At 50.1% G+C, this 16,878-nt stretch overlaps 1 protein-coding gene across 2 annotated transcripts in view; it reads left to right on the top strand.

The window, feature by feature from the left end:
* Positions 1-16,878, top strand: part of DNASE1 (deoxyribonuclease 1) — a 51,250-nt gene that overhangs the window by 33,069 nt on the left and 1,303 nt on the right. Inside the window, exons 2-8 of one of the 2 annotated variants that reach the window (XM_059155040.1) lie at positions 7,024-7,523; positions 12,693-12,779; positions 15,254-15,342; positions 15,762-15,909; positions 16,222-16,310; positions 16,439-16,522; positions 16,711-16,826. In XM_059155040.1, the coding sequence (XP_059011023.1) occupies positions 15,763-15,909; positions 16,222-16,310; positions 16,439-16,522; positions 16,711-16,826 (436 nt within the window). In that variant the 5' untranslated portion in view covers positions 7,024-7,523; positions 12,693-12,779; positions 15,254-15,342; position 15,762. Of the gene's footprint in view, positions 1-7,023; positions 7,524-12,692; positions 12,780-15,158; positions 15,343-15,761; positions 15,910-16,221; positions 16,311-16,438; positions 16,523-16,710; positions 16,827-16,878 lie in introns of those variants that run through there. The other variant, XM_059155039.1, reaches the window with a different exon arrangement.

Here is a 16,878-nt window from a genome sequence, read left to right as displayed (position 1 = left end):
AAGGCAGAGGGGACTGGAGTAGGATATTTTCCTTTCCTTAGGTCAGGCAGGTTCTGGCAAATCCCAGTAAGCTAGGCTCTGGTAAAACAATTTCCCCCGAGGACATGCCTTGTTAAAGAACAGAACGTTCTGGATGTATCTCTAAGTGGCTTGTTTTCTTCTTCCCCTGCCTGAAGCCTGAGGGGTTTTGTTCTCTGACCTTCACTGTGATAACCTGGCAGGTAAAACTCACAGAAGTACCTGGGTCCCCCTAATGGGCCTTCCCTAAGTTTATTAATTTGAACCTGTCCACATTGAACCTCTAGTGATTTATCAGTTATACTTTGCTTTTTCCTGCCCTGTTTCTGCCCCAGGCATCTGCTCCAGTAAGTTGTAATTTTCTGTATTTGCCTGTTCCTCTGATTGTTCTGGTAGTATTTTATCCTATTACTTCAGTTCTCTGATGGATCTAAAATGAATTGTTTTTCAATTTGTTTAGCTCTTTTGTTGGAAGGACAGTAGTGACCGCTTCCAAATACCTCACATGCCAGACTGGAAAATGACAGTTTGATGCTTTTATTTTTGAAAGATATTTTTGATAGATTAAAAGAATTCCTGGTGACACCTTTTCTTTCTTTTCTTTTAGTGTTTTATAGATTCCATTGTCCTCCAGCTTAGAGCAGAAATTACTTGTGGTTCTTACCTTTATTTATCTATCCATAATGTGCTTTTTTTCATGTTTATAACACTTTGTTCAGTTCATTACAGTGGGCAAGTTCCTCGCTGAATGCATAGATGGAAACGAGGTACCCCTGGGTTAATGCAGGAGCCAGCGGCTTACATGGGACTGACTGGGCATCAGCCAAAGAGGGAGCACCAAGGTTTCAGAGCCAGACCCCACTCAGAGCCCCCGAGCCAAGGGTGGGCTAATGGCCTGACATTGACCTCTGCTTCCTTCTCACAGCTGGGCACCCTGCAGGGCATGTCTTCAACATTATATCGTTTCAGTGATGTCGGGGAAACTCTTATTAAACTGAGCCCCATGTCCTGGTGCACCCGAACTGTTGTTGCTTTGTAAGTCACATGCTAGCGTCCGATCAAGAGTGTGAGAATCCTCCAGTAACAGTGTGCCAGAAGGGTGCTGTCGCTGTATTTCTCCCGTAGGGCCTCCTTGCCTGTGTTCATTCCTACTTGAGTTCCCATCTATAAGTCGCATACCCTGGTGATGAAAGTCTCACACAAGTCTGTCAGATGACAAAGCTATTTCCAAAGCAGCATCTTGTGCAGATAGTCTGTGACCTCGAAGAAAGTGTCTCTGGTTAGCTGTCTTCTGTGAAAAGAGTCACCTACCCCTGACTAATGCCTAATTGAAAGCATAATTTAGAAGACATATTAAGGAAGTAGAATAGGATAAAAATAGGAAACAAACATTTCTACTGTCTTAGAGACCACAGAACTTCCAACAGCGCTGTGTTGGGACAGAGTGTTTGGAGGTTCACAACCTCTGTGGTTTATGGGAGACACTATAAGGAGGACCTGGGAAGAACTTGCCATTTCACTGGAAAACAAGTGGCAGTTACAATTATGATGACTTTGTACTTAGGATCTGGACTTGGTGCACCTTTTTTTTTTTTTTTTTTTTGGGATTTTTATTTGTCAGAGCGCACAAGAGGGGAGTGGCAGGCTGAGGGAGAAGCAGGCTCCCCACTGAGCGGAGAGCCCAGCGTGTGGGACTCAGTTCCAGGATTCTGGGATCATGAGCTGAAGGCAGCTAAAGGCAGATGCTTAACCAACTGAGAAACCCAGGCATCCCTGCTGCCCTTTATTTTTTTTGAATAGAAAGAAATAAGGGTGTTTTCATTAATCCATTAAATGTATGTGAAAAGGAGCATTTTAAGAGGTGCAGTTTTTTTGAAAAATTGATCAAACTAGAATTCGGTATACTCGGTGTATTTGTAAATAAAATTGGGGCATAAAAAAAAATAGGAAACATACTCCAAAAAGCGATTGTCTCTGGGGACTGAGCCAGTTCACAGATAGACCAGTTCATAGATGGTCTTACTTGAAGGCTACAAAATTGTTGTTCACATAATTATTATAAATCTACTGGAGTCCGTAGCTATCCAAACTGTTGGGTAGAGCTCAGTCTCTACATATGAGATGGTCGCAGTCTAGCTTAAACCTTCTCTTACCCCTGGGAGAAATATGGACTCAGAAGGGGAGCTGGACCACCTGCAGCATTCCAAAGGCAAAAAAGTCCTGTTAGGAAGTAGGTTCACATACAATATAATTTTTTTTTTATAAAGATTTTATTTATTTATTTGACAGACAGAGATCACAAGTAGATGGAGAGACAGGCAGAGTGAGAGAGAGAGGGAAACAGGCTCCCTGTTGAGCAGAGAGTCCGATGCGGGACTCGATCCCAGGACCCTGAGATCATGACCTGAGCCAAAGGCAGCGGCTTAACCCACTGAGCCACCCAGGCGCCCCACACATACAATATAATTTTAATTCTAAAGGGCACCTTAAGTTCCATTTGTCGCTTTAAAAAAAATTTATCTGTTAGGAACAGACTTAACAACACTGTACTGGCATTTAACTTTTTGGCAAAATAGAAACCTTGGTCACAGCCATACTTCTATAAAGATGTTTTGTTTTGTTTTTTTAAAGATTTTTATTTATTTGACAGACAGATCACAAGGAGGCAGAGAGGCAGGCAGAGAGAGAGGAGGAAGCAGGCTCCCCGCTGAGCAAAGAACTGGATACGGGACTGGATCCCAGGACCCTGAGATCATGACCTGAGCCAAAGGCAGAGGCTTAACCCGCTGAGCCACCCAGTCGCCCCTACCTGAAGGTTTAGAATATGGTTCTGAAAATGTCGTATGACTGGGAGAGCTAACTTGGAACAAATTCCATTGACTGGAAGTAATGGCAGTTAATGAGACAACATTACTTCTAGGTAATGACACTCTGTAACTTAAGAGATGCTCTTCATCAGCCACTTGACAGTCTGTGAAGGCGCCGGGCCAGGTGTGGGCCAGGCAGCCGCACTTCAACTTTGGAGTGCTTATGAAAACAAAGGCATGCTTCCTAGAAATTAAACTTTACAGTAACAACAGAAAACAATCACTTCAGGAAGAACAGTGGTGTGCTCGAGATACAGCAGGTTAAGTCAAGCGTCTTAAAGAGGGTTCTTGAACAGCAGGCTGGAATTTCATTGGTTCTTCTCGGGGGGAGCATTCCACACGATGGTGGTGATGATGAAGATGGCTGCTGCCACAGCGACAGTCCCTGTTGTCCACATCTGGCAGTTGTTCCACCAATATTTTCTCTTCAGCTTGTCAGCACTTGTTTCAAATTGGGATGCTCCTACCTGCAGCCTTTCTGCACAGTTGTCTAACTCAGCTTCTGATGTCTTTCCAACACCTTCTAGACTTTCATGATGTCCACCACCTCATCTGCTAGATTCCCTGTCTGCTGAAGGCTCCAGTGACATTTTGGCAGCAGCGAGCAGTAGTCGCAGAGCTGCACAGCAGGATCCAAGGCTGGATCCGTACATAATGTGCTCTTTCAAAGCCCGTATATATATATATGTATGTATGTATGTATGTATGTATACATATTTATATATATAAATATTTATTTATAAATATAAAAATATATATTATAAATACATATAAATATGGATATATATACATATTATATATATATATAAAATAAAAAATATATATTTAAAAAAATTTTTATTAACATATAATGTATTATTAGCCCCAGGGGTACAGGTCTGTGAATCACCAGGTTTACACACTTCACAGCACTCACCATAGCACATACCCTCCCCAATGTCCATAACCCAACCACCCTCTCCCTAACCTCCTCCCTGCCGCAACCCTCAGTTTTTTTTGTGAGATTAAGAGTCTCTTATGGGGGCGCCTGGGTGGCTCAGTGGGTTAAGCCGCTGCCTTCGGCTCAGGTCATGATCTCAGGGTGCTGGGATCGAGTCCCGCATTGGGCTCTCTGCTCAGCAGGGAGCCTGCTTCCTCCTCTCTCTCTCTGTCTGCCTCTCTGCCTACTTGTGATCGCTCTCTGTCAAATAAATAAATAAAATCTTTTAAAAAAAAAAAAAAGAAGAGTCTCTTATGGTTTGTCTCCCTCCTGATCCCATCTTGTTTCATTTATTCTTTTTCTACCCCTCAAACGCCCCATGTTTCTTCCCGACTTCCTCATATCAGGGAGATTGTATCGTAGTTATCTTTCTCCGATTCTTATTTTGCTAAGCATAATACCCTCTGGTTCCATCTACATTGTCACAAATGGCAAGATTTCCTTTCTTTTGATGGCTGCATAGTATTCCATTGTATATATATACCACATCTTCTTTATCCATTCATCGGTTGATGGACATCTAGGTTCTCTCCATAGTTTGGCTATTGTGGACATTGCTGCTATAAACATTCAGACCCTTTGGGTCACTATCTTTGTATCTTTAGGGTAAATACCCAGTAGTGTGATTGCTGGGTCTCAGGGTAGCTCTGTTTTCAACTTTTTGAGAAACTGCCATGCTGTTTTCCAGATTAGTTGCACCAGCAATGTAGGAGGGTTCCCCTTTCTCTGCATCCTCACCAGCATCTGTCATTTCCTGACTTGTTAATTTTAGCCATTCTGACTGGTGTGAGGTGGTATCTCATTATGGTTTTTATTTGTACTTCCCTGATCAAAACCCAGCTTCTTTAAAGATTTTTTTCTTTGACATTGGTTTTTAACAACTTGATTATGATGTAACTTGCTGGTAGTCTCATCAGGTTTATGCTCCTTGGGTTTTACTGAGCTTCTTGGATCTGTAAGTTTATAGTCGTGATCATTTGGGAAATTCTGCTTTATTTCTTCAGATAGTGTTTTTGTCTCCTTTTTGCTTTTCTATTTCTGGGATTTAGTTTATGCACATTGGTCTGCTTGGTAGTGTTTGGTGTTTCTTGTTTACCTGTATGCTTTATTTATGTGTGTGTGTGTGTACTTTATTTTGAGTCATATCAATTGCTATGTCTTTAAATTCTTTTGAGCTTTTCTTTTTTTTTTCTTTTTAAATGATTCTATTTATTTATTTGAGAAAGAGAGAGAGATCATGAGAGGAGAGAGGTAAGCGGGAGAAGCAGGCTCCCTGCCGAGTAGGGAGTGTGATGTGGGACTCGATCCCAGAACTCCAGGATCATGACCTGAGCTGAAGGCAGTAGCTTAACCAACTGAGCCACCCAGGCGCCCCCTCTTTGATCTTTTCTTTTACATTGTTGATCTGATGTGAATCCCATATCAATGTTTTTTCATTTCAGATACAACTCTTACCATCTCTAGAAAACCCATTTGGATCTTTTTATAGCTTCTGTTTTCCTCTCCATCATCACATGTTTCCCTCTACTTTCTTAAATATATGAAGCATTTTTACAGTATTCATCATCCTTCTGTGCTAGTTCTCATATGTCTGCCTTTGCAAGGTCAGTTTCTAATGGCTGGTCTTTCTTAGGGTCATAGGTCATGTTTCCTTCTCTTTCACATGCCTGGTGTAGCAGTTATTAGTTCATACTTCATTGCTTGCTTGTGATGCTAGAATGTTTCTCCCTTATTAGCTAGCCTGACGCTAAACTCACCGATGCAGTTGCTGGAGAAGGGGCCTCTCTTCCCAGTTCTGTGTGTTCTGCTTATTTCTGTTCTTGACACAGGCTGGCACACAGGACGCATGGGAGCTCACTCCAGTAAGTTTCTTTGGCATCTTTTCGGGTAGTTTCCTGGCTGCAAATTTAGCAGCACCCCTGTGGTGCCAGCCCTGTTACTCTCTGTATGTCTGGAAGGGGGCAGGCACTGCCAGGCAAGTTCTATGGGACCTCGTCTGGCCTTCTAGTGGCTTTCCGATGAGTTCATCAGCACCTTTGCCCACAGCCTCCCAGCTCGTTTTATTGGTGCCCACATAGGTAGTTGTTGGTCATCTCCAGGTTTGGCCTAGGGCAGCCCAGTGAACTTTACACCATCCAGTGAGCTGTGACCACCCACCTCCCAGGTGTGAATCCTTCCCTTGGATACCCCCCTTTACCATTAGGTATTCTGTAGTGTTTCTTTTGTTTCCTTTCAGTTAACTTCTTATAAATAGTTAATAATTCTTCATTCTAAACTTCCCTTGTTTAAAATACCATGTGGTTTCTGTCTCCTGGCTGGACTCTGATAGACCTGGCATTTCCTTATCGAATCCTGGACATGGTGAGTTTATGTTGTTGGTTGCTGGGTTTTGTTATATTCCTTCAAATAGTGTCAGTCTGGGTCTGGCACACAGTTAAGTTCCTTGGCATCAGCCGATCCTTTAGAGGCTTGCTTCTGAGCAGCATTAGGGTGGGTCCAGAGCTGTCTTCAGTTTGTAGGTAATTTGGCCCCATTATTAGGGGCGATGCCCTTCTGAGGATTCTGCCTGACACGCTCTGAATTAGGAAGCTTTACCATGGTGGCTTGTGGGAACACAAAGTAGGACCATCCCTGTGTGAGCTCTGGGGATATTTCCCCTCTGCTCCTTTCCAGGAATTCCTGCCCTGGGCTTCTTGCATAGTTTGTTTCACACGGGTATGGAGTCCTCAGCCGCAGACTCAAGGGGACCCTCTGTATATCCTAGAGCTCGGTCCACTATGCAGCCCCTCTTCCTCAGCACTCTGCCCTCATGTTCCTTGCCCTCCTGACTGCCCCTTCCATGCGGGATATAGCCGGCTGGGTCTGAGTTTCCCCTCACTGCACTGTAGCCCAGAACCACCTTGGCTGTGGCAGGTGCAGTCAAAGGGCTCTGGCTGTTGGGTTTCTCTTCTCACTGGGATCGCTGCTATCTGGTGACAGGAGACGCATCACATCATCTCTTGTCCAGTTGTCCTGAGTTCAGGGGGCCCTGTTACTCTGTCTTGAATGAATAGGTTCATAGCCAAACAGATGAAATGGCGTGTCAGGAGCCTAATGAAATTCAGAATACTTGGGGCTCTCTGGCTAAGCTAACACTGTTAATATGCTTTTTTTTTTCAGCCGTACAGATGGGAACAGGAAGATGGTGCAGATTGGAAGACAGTGACATGGTGGCAGCCTGGAGTTGGCTCCAGAGCAGGCTCACCTTTACCATCTTGTGTGGTTGTGTCCTTGCTGGGCTGAGGTGCTTGCGAAGATCAGCACGTCCTCACAGGAGCTACCATGAAGAAAGGAGCTCATCACCCAAGAACTTGCAAGGGCGGTGTCCCTGCCCTGCTTCCGTGGCCCACCATGACTCCAGCAGTCTTCAGATGATGGGGAACCAGACTGACAAGGCCACCTACCTCTGGGGATTCTGGCCTTGGCCTGGACTCCTTCCCTGGCTTTGTAGGGCCCCCTCCACTTCTGTGTGAGGTCCTGTCCACGGCCACAGGTGGGGCGAGATGGCTGCTGGTGGCCAGTGCTGCCCTGCTGCACTTCCACTCTGAGGGAAGGGCACCAAGCCCTGGTAGCTGTCATGCCGGCAGCAAGAAGGGAGCCTGGAAAGCCAGCCTTGCAAGGTGAGGGGACGTGTTTTCTAAAGTGGTATGTAAGTGGGGTGAGAAGCAGTACTGCTCCCCAGAGCCCGGAAGGTCTCTGCACCTGCCTTTCCTGTTCTCCACCCAGCAATACCTTCCCGTCCCCACAGCCAGGGCTCTGCCGGCCTGAGATTCTTCCCTGGGGGTGGTGCCCAGACCTCTGAGGGGAGAGTGGTGGCAGCGCCCTGAGTCTGCTCACATTCAGGAGTTCAGGACAGGCAGACCCTCTGGGGAGCCCCAGGGCTCGGTGGAGGTTTGGGGCAGGCCAAATGCATCATCCTTCACTCAGGCAGACCTGATGAGGCATCTGTCCTGGGGGCCGGTTAAGGGTAAAGGCTGAGGCGCTGAGGGAGGATGGTTTAGCGGGAGCCTTTTCATGTGGCCAAGCCCCATAGGCCGTCACCGCGTGCATCCCGACCCCCGCCCAGAGAAGAGTTCATTTAGTGGAACATTGCAGCCTGAAGCTTCCTGGGGGTGAGAAACACCAAGGGGAGCTTGGGGACTGTGGTCTCCTCCACCCTAGCAGGTCCACATTATTTTAATGTTCTACAGTCTAAGGTCCACAGCTGCTCCAAGAATGGGTAAAGAGAGGGGCGCCTGGGTGGCTCAGTGGGTTAAGCCGCTGCCTTCGGCTCGGGTCATGATCTCAGGGTCCTGGGATCGAGTCCCACATCGGGCTCTCTGCTCAGCAGGGAGCCTGCTTCCCGCTCTCTCTCTCTGCCAGTCTCTCTACCTACCTGTGATCTCTCTCTGTCAAATAAATAAATAAAATCTTTTAAAAAAATAAATAAATAAATAAAAATTAAAAAAAAAAGAATGGGTAAAGAGAGGCTGGGGACTAGTGGACACAGTGACTGGGGAGGCAGAGAAGACATGGGATTAGCCCTCCCAGTGGGCCCATCGGGGAAGGATTGGGCTGAGTTAGAAAAGACAAGGGTCGGTAGTCAGAGCTTCAGTGGCCACTGTGTTGTGGGACTGCACCGTCATGAAGGTGTTGGCTCCTGGGACCACTGGTTCTTGTGAGGATCCTTCTGGGCTCACATAAGGGCAGCTCTTCCTCTCCACAGAGGTAGGCCCACACCAGGGGCTCTGGAGTCTGTTGTGTCACAGTCGTCAGCCTCTGCCTGGGACTTCTATGACAGGATGAACTGCTCCTGACTCTGCTGTCTGGCTGTGCTTTACCCAAGTACTACTCTGATAGCTCCTAGCCCATGAGAGCCTTTCCCTCCCAGTGAGAGCTGGAACTTCGGTGCGCCCCTGTCACCCTTGGATGTATGTCTCCATCCCACAAGGATTTGGGATGTGGAGGCTGAGCAGCCTGGCCTGGTGGCAGAAGCCTATCCTTTCACTCTTTCCTCAGAGAGAACTGGGTCAGACCCCTTTGTGTGAGATGCTCACTTAGATGGGGACAGCCAGAGCGGGTGGAGAGCATCTACAGCCACTGTTCTGTGAAGAAGACCCCCCCCCCCCCGATGTTTATCTTTCCATTCAGCAAGTACTTGGTGAGTACCACTATGGGTCAGGGCTTGTTTAGGTGCTGGTACATAAGCCCTCGCTGTCGCTGGCCTGCATCCCGTGAGACGGGGTGTGCATCGTGAGATGTGATCGGTGGTAAGACAAAAATAAGGATGCAGGGGCAAAATGTGCCAGTTTCCAAAATGTGCTAATTTCAGTGGAATGCTGTGGGAAGGTGACATCCGGGAAGAGGCTTGAGTGAAGGAGGGGGCGAGCTGTGTGGCCATTTGGAGGCAGAATGCTCAGAGGAACAGTGCAAAGGCCCTGAGTGAGCTTCTAGGATGTAGAATTGCTGTGTCCTGCTGCCATCTTCACTGTAGGACTGGGCTGGTAAGGAGATATACTAGAGGGTTCAGACAAGGACACAGAGGTCTTCAGCCCTAGAGACTCTTGGTCGGATAGAGGAACAAGGCTTTTGTTCCTTCTGGCTATTGCTCATTGGTTTGCACACCTCTGCACGTAGCTCCACTGTGTTACACATTTGTCAGTGGGGACTTCTGTGTTCCAGGCACTGGTTTAGGCACAGGAAGTTTGATGGAGTGGCTGGACGAGGTCTCTGCTCTTTCGGGGTTTGTGTTCCAGTCCAGAGGCCAGCCTTAAACAAGGGTAAGCAAGTGAGAACAAACACTTTAAAGAACCAAGAAAACAAGTCAAAAGTCATGAAAAAAGATGATACTGGGATCATGTGGTGGTAAGGGCTGTTAGGGAGAGGATGACCTCCCTTAAGAGGTGTTGTTTGAGCTGAAACCAGAGTGACAGGACAGCCAACTTTGCAGGTGGAGCAGAGGCCCACAGCTAGAATCGCTACAGCTTTCATCTCAAGGACTAGGAGAAACTGATGACAGAATTTTTTTTTTTTTTTTTAAGATCTTATTTGTCAGAACCAGTCGGGTGGGGGCGGGTGGGTGGCAGGCAGAGGGAGCAGGCTCCCCAGTGAGCAGGGAGCCTGAGGCAAAACCCTGGGATCATGGCCTGAGCCACCCAGGTGCTCCATTTAATTCTTTTTTTAAGTAGGCGCCACGCCCAGCATGGAGTGGGGCCTGATCTCACAACCCTCAGATCAAAACCTGAGCTGATACCAAGAGTTGGAGACCTAACCAGCTGAGCCACACAGGCAGGCACCCCAATGGGATATTCATTTAAACAGTGAGATTCATTGTTTTTAAAGGATCTACATGGAATTAGTAATAGATCTCATATCTTAATCTGTCGTTCCTTCTCTTGAAAAATTTATTGATGAGACCATTCTTTGTCCTGCAGTTTCCCAGAGTCTGGATTGTGCGGATGACTGATGTACAATGTCCCTTTTAAGTCAGTCCTGGGATGTAGAGGCTGCATACGTCCCCGGTGGTTTTGGCAAGCTCCTTCCTAAGTGCTGTTATGTCCTCTGTTGAGGTGTGGACAGCTGGTTGTCTTCTGTGAGATAGTTACCACCGATGAGGAGGAGTGCCTCTGGTAGGGTCCCAGATTGCCGAGGCTCACGTTCTGGCAGTCCCTCACTGCTTGGCTGGAGTGCTCCTGTACAGAAGAATGGCTCCTCACTAACCACTGGGCGACTGGGTGCTCCCGTCTACATAGGAAAGGCAGGGAGACTTCCACTTGCAGAGTAACAGGCTGACTCCTTTTTTTGTTTTGCTTCATTTTTTAAGATTTTATTTATTTGACATAGGGAGAGAGGGAACACAAGCCAGAGGAGAGGAGAAGCAAGCTTCTGGCTGAGCAGGGAGCCCGATGCGGGGCTGGATCCCAGGACCCTGGCATCATGACCTGAGCTGGAGGCAGATGCTTAGCCACTGGGCCACCCAGCTGCCCCAGACTGATGAATTTTTTAAGTCATTATGCACTCATGCATTTAAATAGAGTTGAGATTAGAATTATTCTCATTAGCAGTTTAGAGAATTAGTGAGAAGATGGGTATGGTCTGTTATAAATGACGAAGGCCAGAAGAGATGATCTATTCAGTATAGGAACTACAGATAGTGTAACTCAGGCGTATTCATTATGTATGTGTCAGACCCAAACGTTCTCAGTTCGGAGCACCCCTACGTAAGGTCCTGTAATTATTCTAAGGGACTGCCTAGGCCAAAAATATCTAACAGTTCCATTAATTAAATAGGTAAGTCTGAACTTAAGTATTTATGTCCTAGCAACTTAAGAGACATTGGGAAAAGTAATGTACAGTCCCTACCTTACAGTGGTTCGTCTTAAGAGTTTTGACTTTACAACATGCAAAAGCAGTCTGCCTTCATGAGAACCCATACCTCAAGTTCTGAATGTGGGTCGGGTCTATTCCCGGGTGAGGGATCTGTGGCAGGATCTCCAGACGCTGGGCAGTGGCAGGAGCCCTACAGTCCAGCTGGCCACACGGTCACAAGGGTGACAGTCCATCTACCCTTGGCAGCCATTCTTTTTTCACTGTCAGCACAGTAGTCAGCAGAGCACGCAAGATACTGAGCGCTCTCTTATAAAATAGGGTTGGTGTTGGAGGATTTGACCCAGCTATAGGCTAATGTCTGTGTTCGGAGCTCGTTTCAGGAGGTGAGCCTTAAGCTATGGTGCTCGGTAGGTTAGGCTTATTGAGTGGATTTCAATGATATTTCAGCCTAACAGTGGAAAGTTGTGGTTCTCAGTGTGGTCACTGCGGTTATCAGGACATAACCTTTACGGTAAATTGAGGAAGATCTGTACATATGAACTTGAAGAAAAAACACTTTGTTAAGTCACTAAAATTACTTAGGAATGGAAGGTGTGTGCCTGTTGGGCACTTGGAAATCTTGGAATCAGAGTGGACGCTGCCATCATTGGTGCCCGTCGCACACGGATTTCACAGTGATGACAGAGACCCGCAGCCGCGCAGACATAGCCAGAGCGAATGCTGAAACCGTTGGCTCCGCCCCCACAGCGCCCCCCACGTTGAGTTCAGCTGTTCTTCTCAGACGCTGCAAGTGTCCTGGAGCGCCCTGCAGGGTCCATGGGGCCAGACACGCCTCAGTGCGCCATGTGGAAACCACAGCTGGGTCCTTCCCATTGCCGTGGTCATCCTTGCTGCAGGGCAACATGTTGGTGTGAAGTCACCCCCACCCCAGAGCATTCAGGAGCGGGGCGGGGTGGGGTTATCTCGGGGCATTTCCTGTGACCCGCCACCCAGCTACGTGCATGAAGGCGCTCCTCTGTTGCCGGCCTTAGTGCTTAGAGGACTTTCTCCTTGGCCTTTGATTTCAGCCACATCGGGGCTTAAGACCCGGCTTGGACTTCAGTAAACCATTGTGATGTGCAGTTCCCCTTCCTGTCTCTGGAGCAGGTTTAGTCCAACCAAAGAGGGTGTCAGTCTGTCCAGATGGATGTGAGCTAGCTTAGCCGGTCAGAGAGGGCCGTCTGCTGTTGCTGCTAGTTCCCTGCTGTCAGGACTGAAACATGCCAGAAGCTCGGGGCTTCCCGCCCTTCCCGGGCACCGACTCTGTCTCCTTACGGGGCTGGGCATGGGAGAGCGTACCCCGGACTCCGCACTGCTGCTGCTGGGCTTGGCCATCATGGAGGTCAAGAGAACGTGGTCCCATTGTGTGCACGTTCTGAACCGGGGCCTCTCGAGGCCTTGGGCGCTGGCTCCTCTGCAAGTTCACGTTCCCCCGTTCACAGGAGCGCGCCTCTGAGCATGAGGAAGAAACATGCCTGTCCGCTGAGTTTGGGATTGTGGGTCACCTAACAAGCTGACTGGAGAAAACGGTAAGGGTGACAGAAACAGACCATTTGTGATTATTCTTAAGGATAAGAGGATTTTAAGGTTTGAAATGTGTGTTCCGTGGAATGCTGTCGTTTGATACTTAAATCTAAGAGGAGGGCAGTGACAGTTTTATTCCCATTTTATAGATGAAGAAAATGAGGCTCAAAATGAGTTAAGATGCGGGGCATCTGGGTGGCTCATTTGGTTAACCGTCTGCCTTCGGCTCAGGTCATAATACTGGGGTCCTGGGATTGAGCCTGGCATTAGGCTTAGTGGGGAGTCTGCGTCTCCCTCCCCCCATCCCTCCCTCCTGCTTGTGCACGTGTGTGCGCCCTCAAGTGAATGGTCAAATCTTTAAAACAAACAAATGGCTGAAGATGCAGCTGGTGAGCTGCTGAGCAGGCCCCAGACCCCCTCCTCCCAGCCACAGCTCCTCTGTGGGCTGTGTTGCTTCTCCTGGAGGCCAGACTTGGAAGGGAGCCTCACACTGGTCCTGGCTCTTGGTTCCAGTGGGGCTGCAGTCAGGACCCAGGAGGGAGGGCACAGAGCGCACCTGGGGGCTCTTCAGGGCACAAAGGCAGTGTTTTCCCCAAGAAGGGCGTGCCAACAGGTGCCTGTGTCACATGTGTGGAGAACCGGACGGACCAGGCAGCTGCCATGTGAGTGACACCTGTGCCGCCTGTGGGGGACATCCCATGTTCGGTCAGAAGCAGGGCTGGTGGCTTCCCGCCGGGTTTGCTCCCAGGCTTCGCCGCCAGGTTTCCCACAAAAGGTCCGGGCAGGGGTGGGGTGGGATGTCTGGGCAGTGAGCATGGGGAGAAAAGGGCTCTGGTTCCCTGCGCTGCACACGCCAACAGTCTTGCTGGCTGGGCGGGGTCTGGATTTTGCTGTGCTTAGAAACCCCGACTGCAGATGGGAGAGGCAGCAAGCCGATCCTCGGTCAGCTGGGATGGGCGTGCTGGCAGCTTGAGGGCCAGGCCACCTGACTGCACAGGAGGGACAGGTGAACTGACGAGTGTGTCAGCACGTTTTCATTACCTTGGGCTCCTGGTCTTGTTGGTTTACCTTCTGGCCAGTTTTTCATCCGTCTTGCGGTGTCCTGCCCTGTGACGCTCCAGCAGGATCCACACTAACCTGTTGTCTTGAGGCCGCCCTGCACCCTGTCCTTACAGGGGGAGACCCTTCCGGCCTGCTCTTCTCTCACAGAGCTGGCCTTGGAGACCACAGCCGTCCCCTGATGGGTAGAACCCCTTTCAGGGGGTCAGAATGGCTCCCAGAAGAGACCTCTGTCCTAATCACCAGGACCCATGAATTTTACTGGGGTGGCAGGACACAGACTTAGCTACTGTGATCAAATTGAGACTTTTTTTTTTTAAACTTATTTGACGGAGGGAGAAGCAGGCTTCCCACTGAGCAGCGAACCCCATGTGGGACTTGATCCCAGGACCCTGACTCTAGCTGAAGGCAGATGCCCAATGACAGCCACCCAGGTGCCCCTCAAGTTGAGACTCTTGAGATGGGGGGAAGGTTCTACGAGTCTGGTAGGAGGCTAAATCCCATCCCACGGATCTGGTAAGAGGGGCTGAGAGACCCGCAGAGGGCAGCGTGTTGATGTGGGCAAAGAGGGGTGACCTGGAGCCCCCAGGATCTGGAGATGCAGCCCCTGCTGACCTGCTGACTTCAGTGCCATGAAATGGATTTTGGTCTCTGGTCTTTAGAGCTATTAGAGAATACATTTCTGTCCAGTTAAGCCACCAACTTTTTAGTGACTATTTTCTGTAGACACAAATCATTCCAGACAGTACAGGGATTTTAAAACAAAAGTGACTAGAGGTGAGGGCCAGCCCAGAGCCTCTAGCTGCTTGACCGTGTCCCTGAGACTTAGTCACCTGAGTTACCTCCCCCTAGAACACGCGCTCCTTCACCCTAACTTCCCCACTGCCTTGCTGGCAGCAGAGGTGAGCCCCACATCCCCCCCGCTTCCTAGGGCCCAGTGGCCTACGGCCTGCACTGTGGACTCATGAGGAAGCAGCGGTTGCCCCTCAGGGGATGGCTGGCTTTGACCCGTGGCTCTAGGTCAGGCTGGAACATAGCCAGGCCCGCCCACTCGCACACACCTGCTCCCTCCCCATCCCTGGGAGAGCAGCATGTGTGAAGGACGAGAGCACCTTGGCCAGTTCATTAGACTTTTTAAAACCAAGTGCAAATATCATCAGGTGCTCTGTTTACAGCAGCAGGAGCCTGTGCCTGTTGAGATAGGTGCACGCCAGCCATCCACGAACGTGGGAAAGGCACACAGGCAGCACCATTGTTCTCTGTCCCCCAGGTGATGCCCTGAAAAAGGTCACGGCTGCCTAAACCTTTAAAACCCAAGGGGGAGACGAACATTGCCTCTGCTGGGACTCAGCCACAACTCTGCATGGGGCTCTCACCCTCATGTTTTAATTCACTCCCCTTTGTAAATTTTTTCTTAAAGCAGCAAGAAGAGAGTGTTGATACCAACCAGAGAGTATCAATTCCTGATTCTTCTAAATTCCTATTGCCATCGTAGAAGTTGAACTTCAGGTGAGTGTCTGGTGCCCTAAAGGCAGTGTGACATGGGGCCCATGGAAACTGGGTGCTAGGCCTAGAGGCCGCTTGGGAAGAACCTTTGCCAGTCCCAGCTGGGTGGGTGCCTGGGACAGGGAGGGTTGTGAGCCGGTGTCCTGGCAACAGAGGGTCAGGGGCTGCCTTGGGCTGGCGACTCTTACAGGGGCTTGTCTTCTGGCGGGTGGAGGAGGGAGAACACCCAGGGCCCTTCACTTCGCTGTCTGGCTCTCTGGACACTGGAAAGAGGGTTGTTAGTCTCACCCCGGCCTGCTCAGCACAGCCCACAGAAGCGGGATTATTCAGACTCGGACTCCACTAGCTGCTCCTGGTTGGACGCTGGGGGACGACGGGGCACAGTCCTACTGCAGACTCACACATAAACACCCCTCCTGCAGGATGAGGGGTGCCAGGCTGATGGGGGCACTACTCGCTCTGGCCGGCCTGCTGCAGGTGGCCCTGTCCCTAAAAATAGCAGCCTTCAATATCCGGACTTTTGGGGAGACCAAGATGTCTAATGCCACACTCTCTCACTACATCGTGCAGGTCAGTCCAGGCGGGGCTGTCCCCGAGGAACCCCAGGGCGGGGAGAGGGGACAGTGTCTAACAGGTCCTGGGAACACTGGGCCAGCAGTCAGTCCTGAGGGCACCCACAACCCAGGGTGGGGAGAGCCTCTGGTGAGAGAACCCGCCCCGTCTGCTGTGCCCTCCCATGGCCAGCAGCAGAGCCACGCCAGACCTTCCACGAAGGCGCCCAGGGAACAGCTCAACCCTGTGGGGACCTGCAGCGGGCGGGGCCCGGCTCCCCAGTGGCTATGCAGGCTGCCTAGCTCAGCGTCACCATGGCCCTGTCCATAGATCCTGAGTCGCTACGACATCGCCGTCGTCCAGGAGGTCAGAGACAGCCACCTGACAGCCGTGGGGAGGCTGCTGGATGCACTCAACCGGTGGGTGATGGCAGTGGGGGGGGGGGGGCGGCTGGGGAGGCCCGGGACGGTGACCCTCCCCCCAGGACATGGTACAATTGCTGAACGGAGACAGGAGCCCTGACAGGCACTTCCTTTCCTTGATCCAGGGATGACCCAGACACCTATCATTATGTGGTCAGTGAGCCTCTGGGCCGCAGCAGCTACAAGGAACGCTACCTCTTCTTGTTCAGGTAAAGCCCTGGCACACAGAGACGGGGGCCACCCAGGTGCTCTCCTGAAAGGCTGGGTGCGGGGAGGGGGGGGCGGTGTCTCATGGGGGGAGGAACTGGAGGCTACAGACTGCGGGCCTTGGGCTCAGAGTCCCACTGTGTGCTGCCCACTTGGGCCAGGTCACAGGCTTACTCCCGGCCCTCCCCAGGCCTGACCAGGTGACAGTGCTGGACAGCTACCAGTACGATGACGGCTGCGAGCCCTGCGGGAATGACACCTTCAGCCGTGAGCCCGCCATCGTCCGGTTCCACTCCCCGCTCACCAGTACGCACCCCTTCCTGGGATCCCTGAAAAGCCCTGGTCATTCCTAGTGCTC

Source organism: Mustela lutreola, chromosome 17 (genome assembly GCF_030435805.1).
Source record: "Mustela lutreola isolate mMusLut2 chromosome 17, mMusLut2.pri, whole genome shotgun sequence".
Lineage (NCBI taxonomy): Eukaryota > Metazoa > Chordata > Mammalia > Carnivora > Mustelidae > Mustela > Mustela lutreola.
The sequence above is the reverse complement of the archived record's forward strand: the minus strand, read 5'-3'. Positions and strand labels throughout refer to the sequence as shown.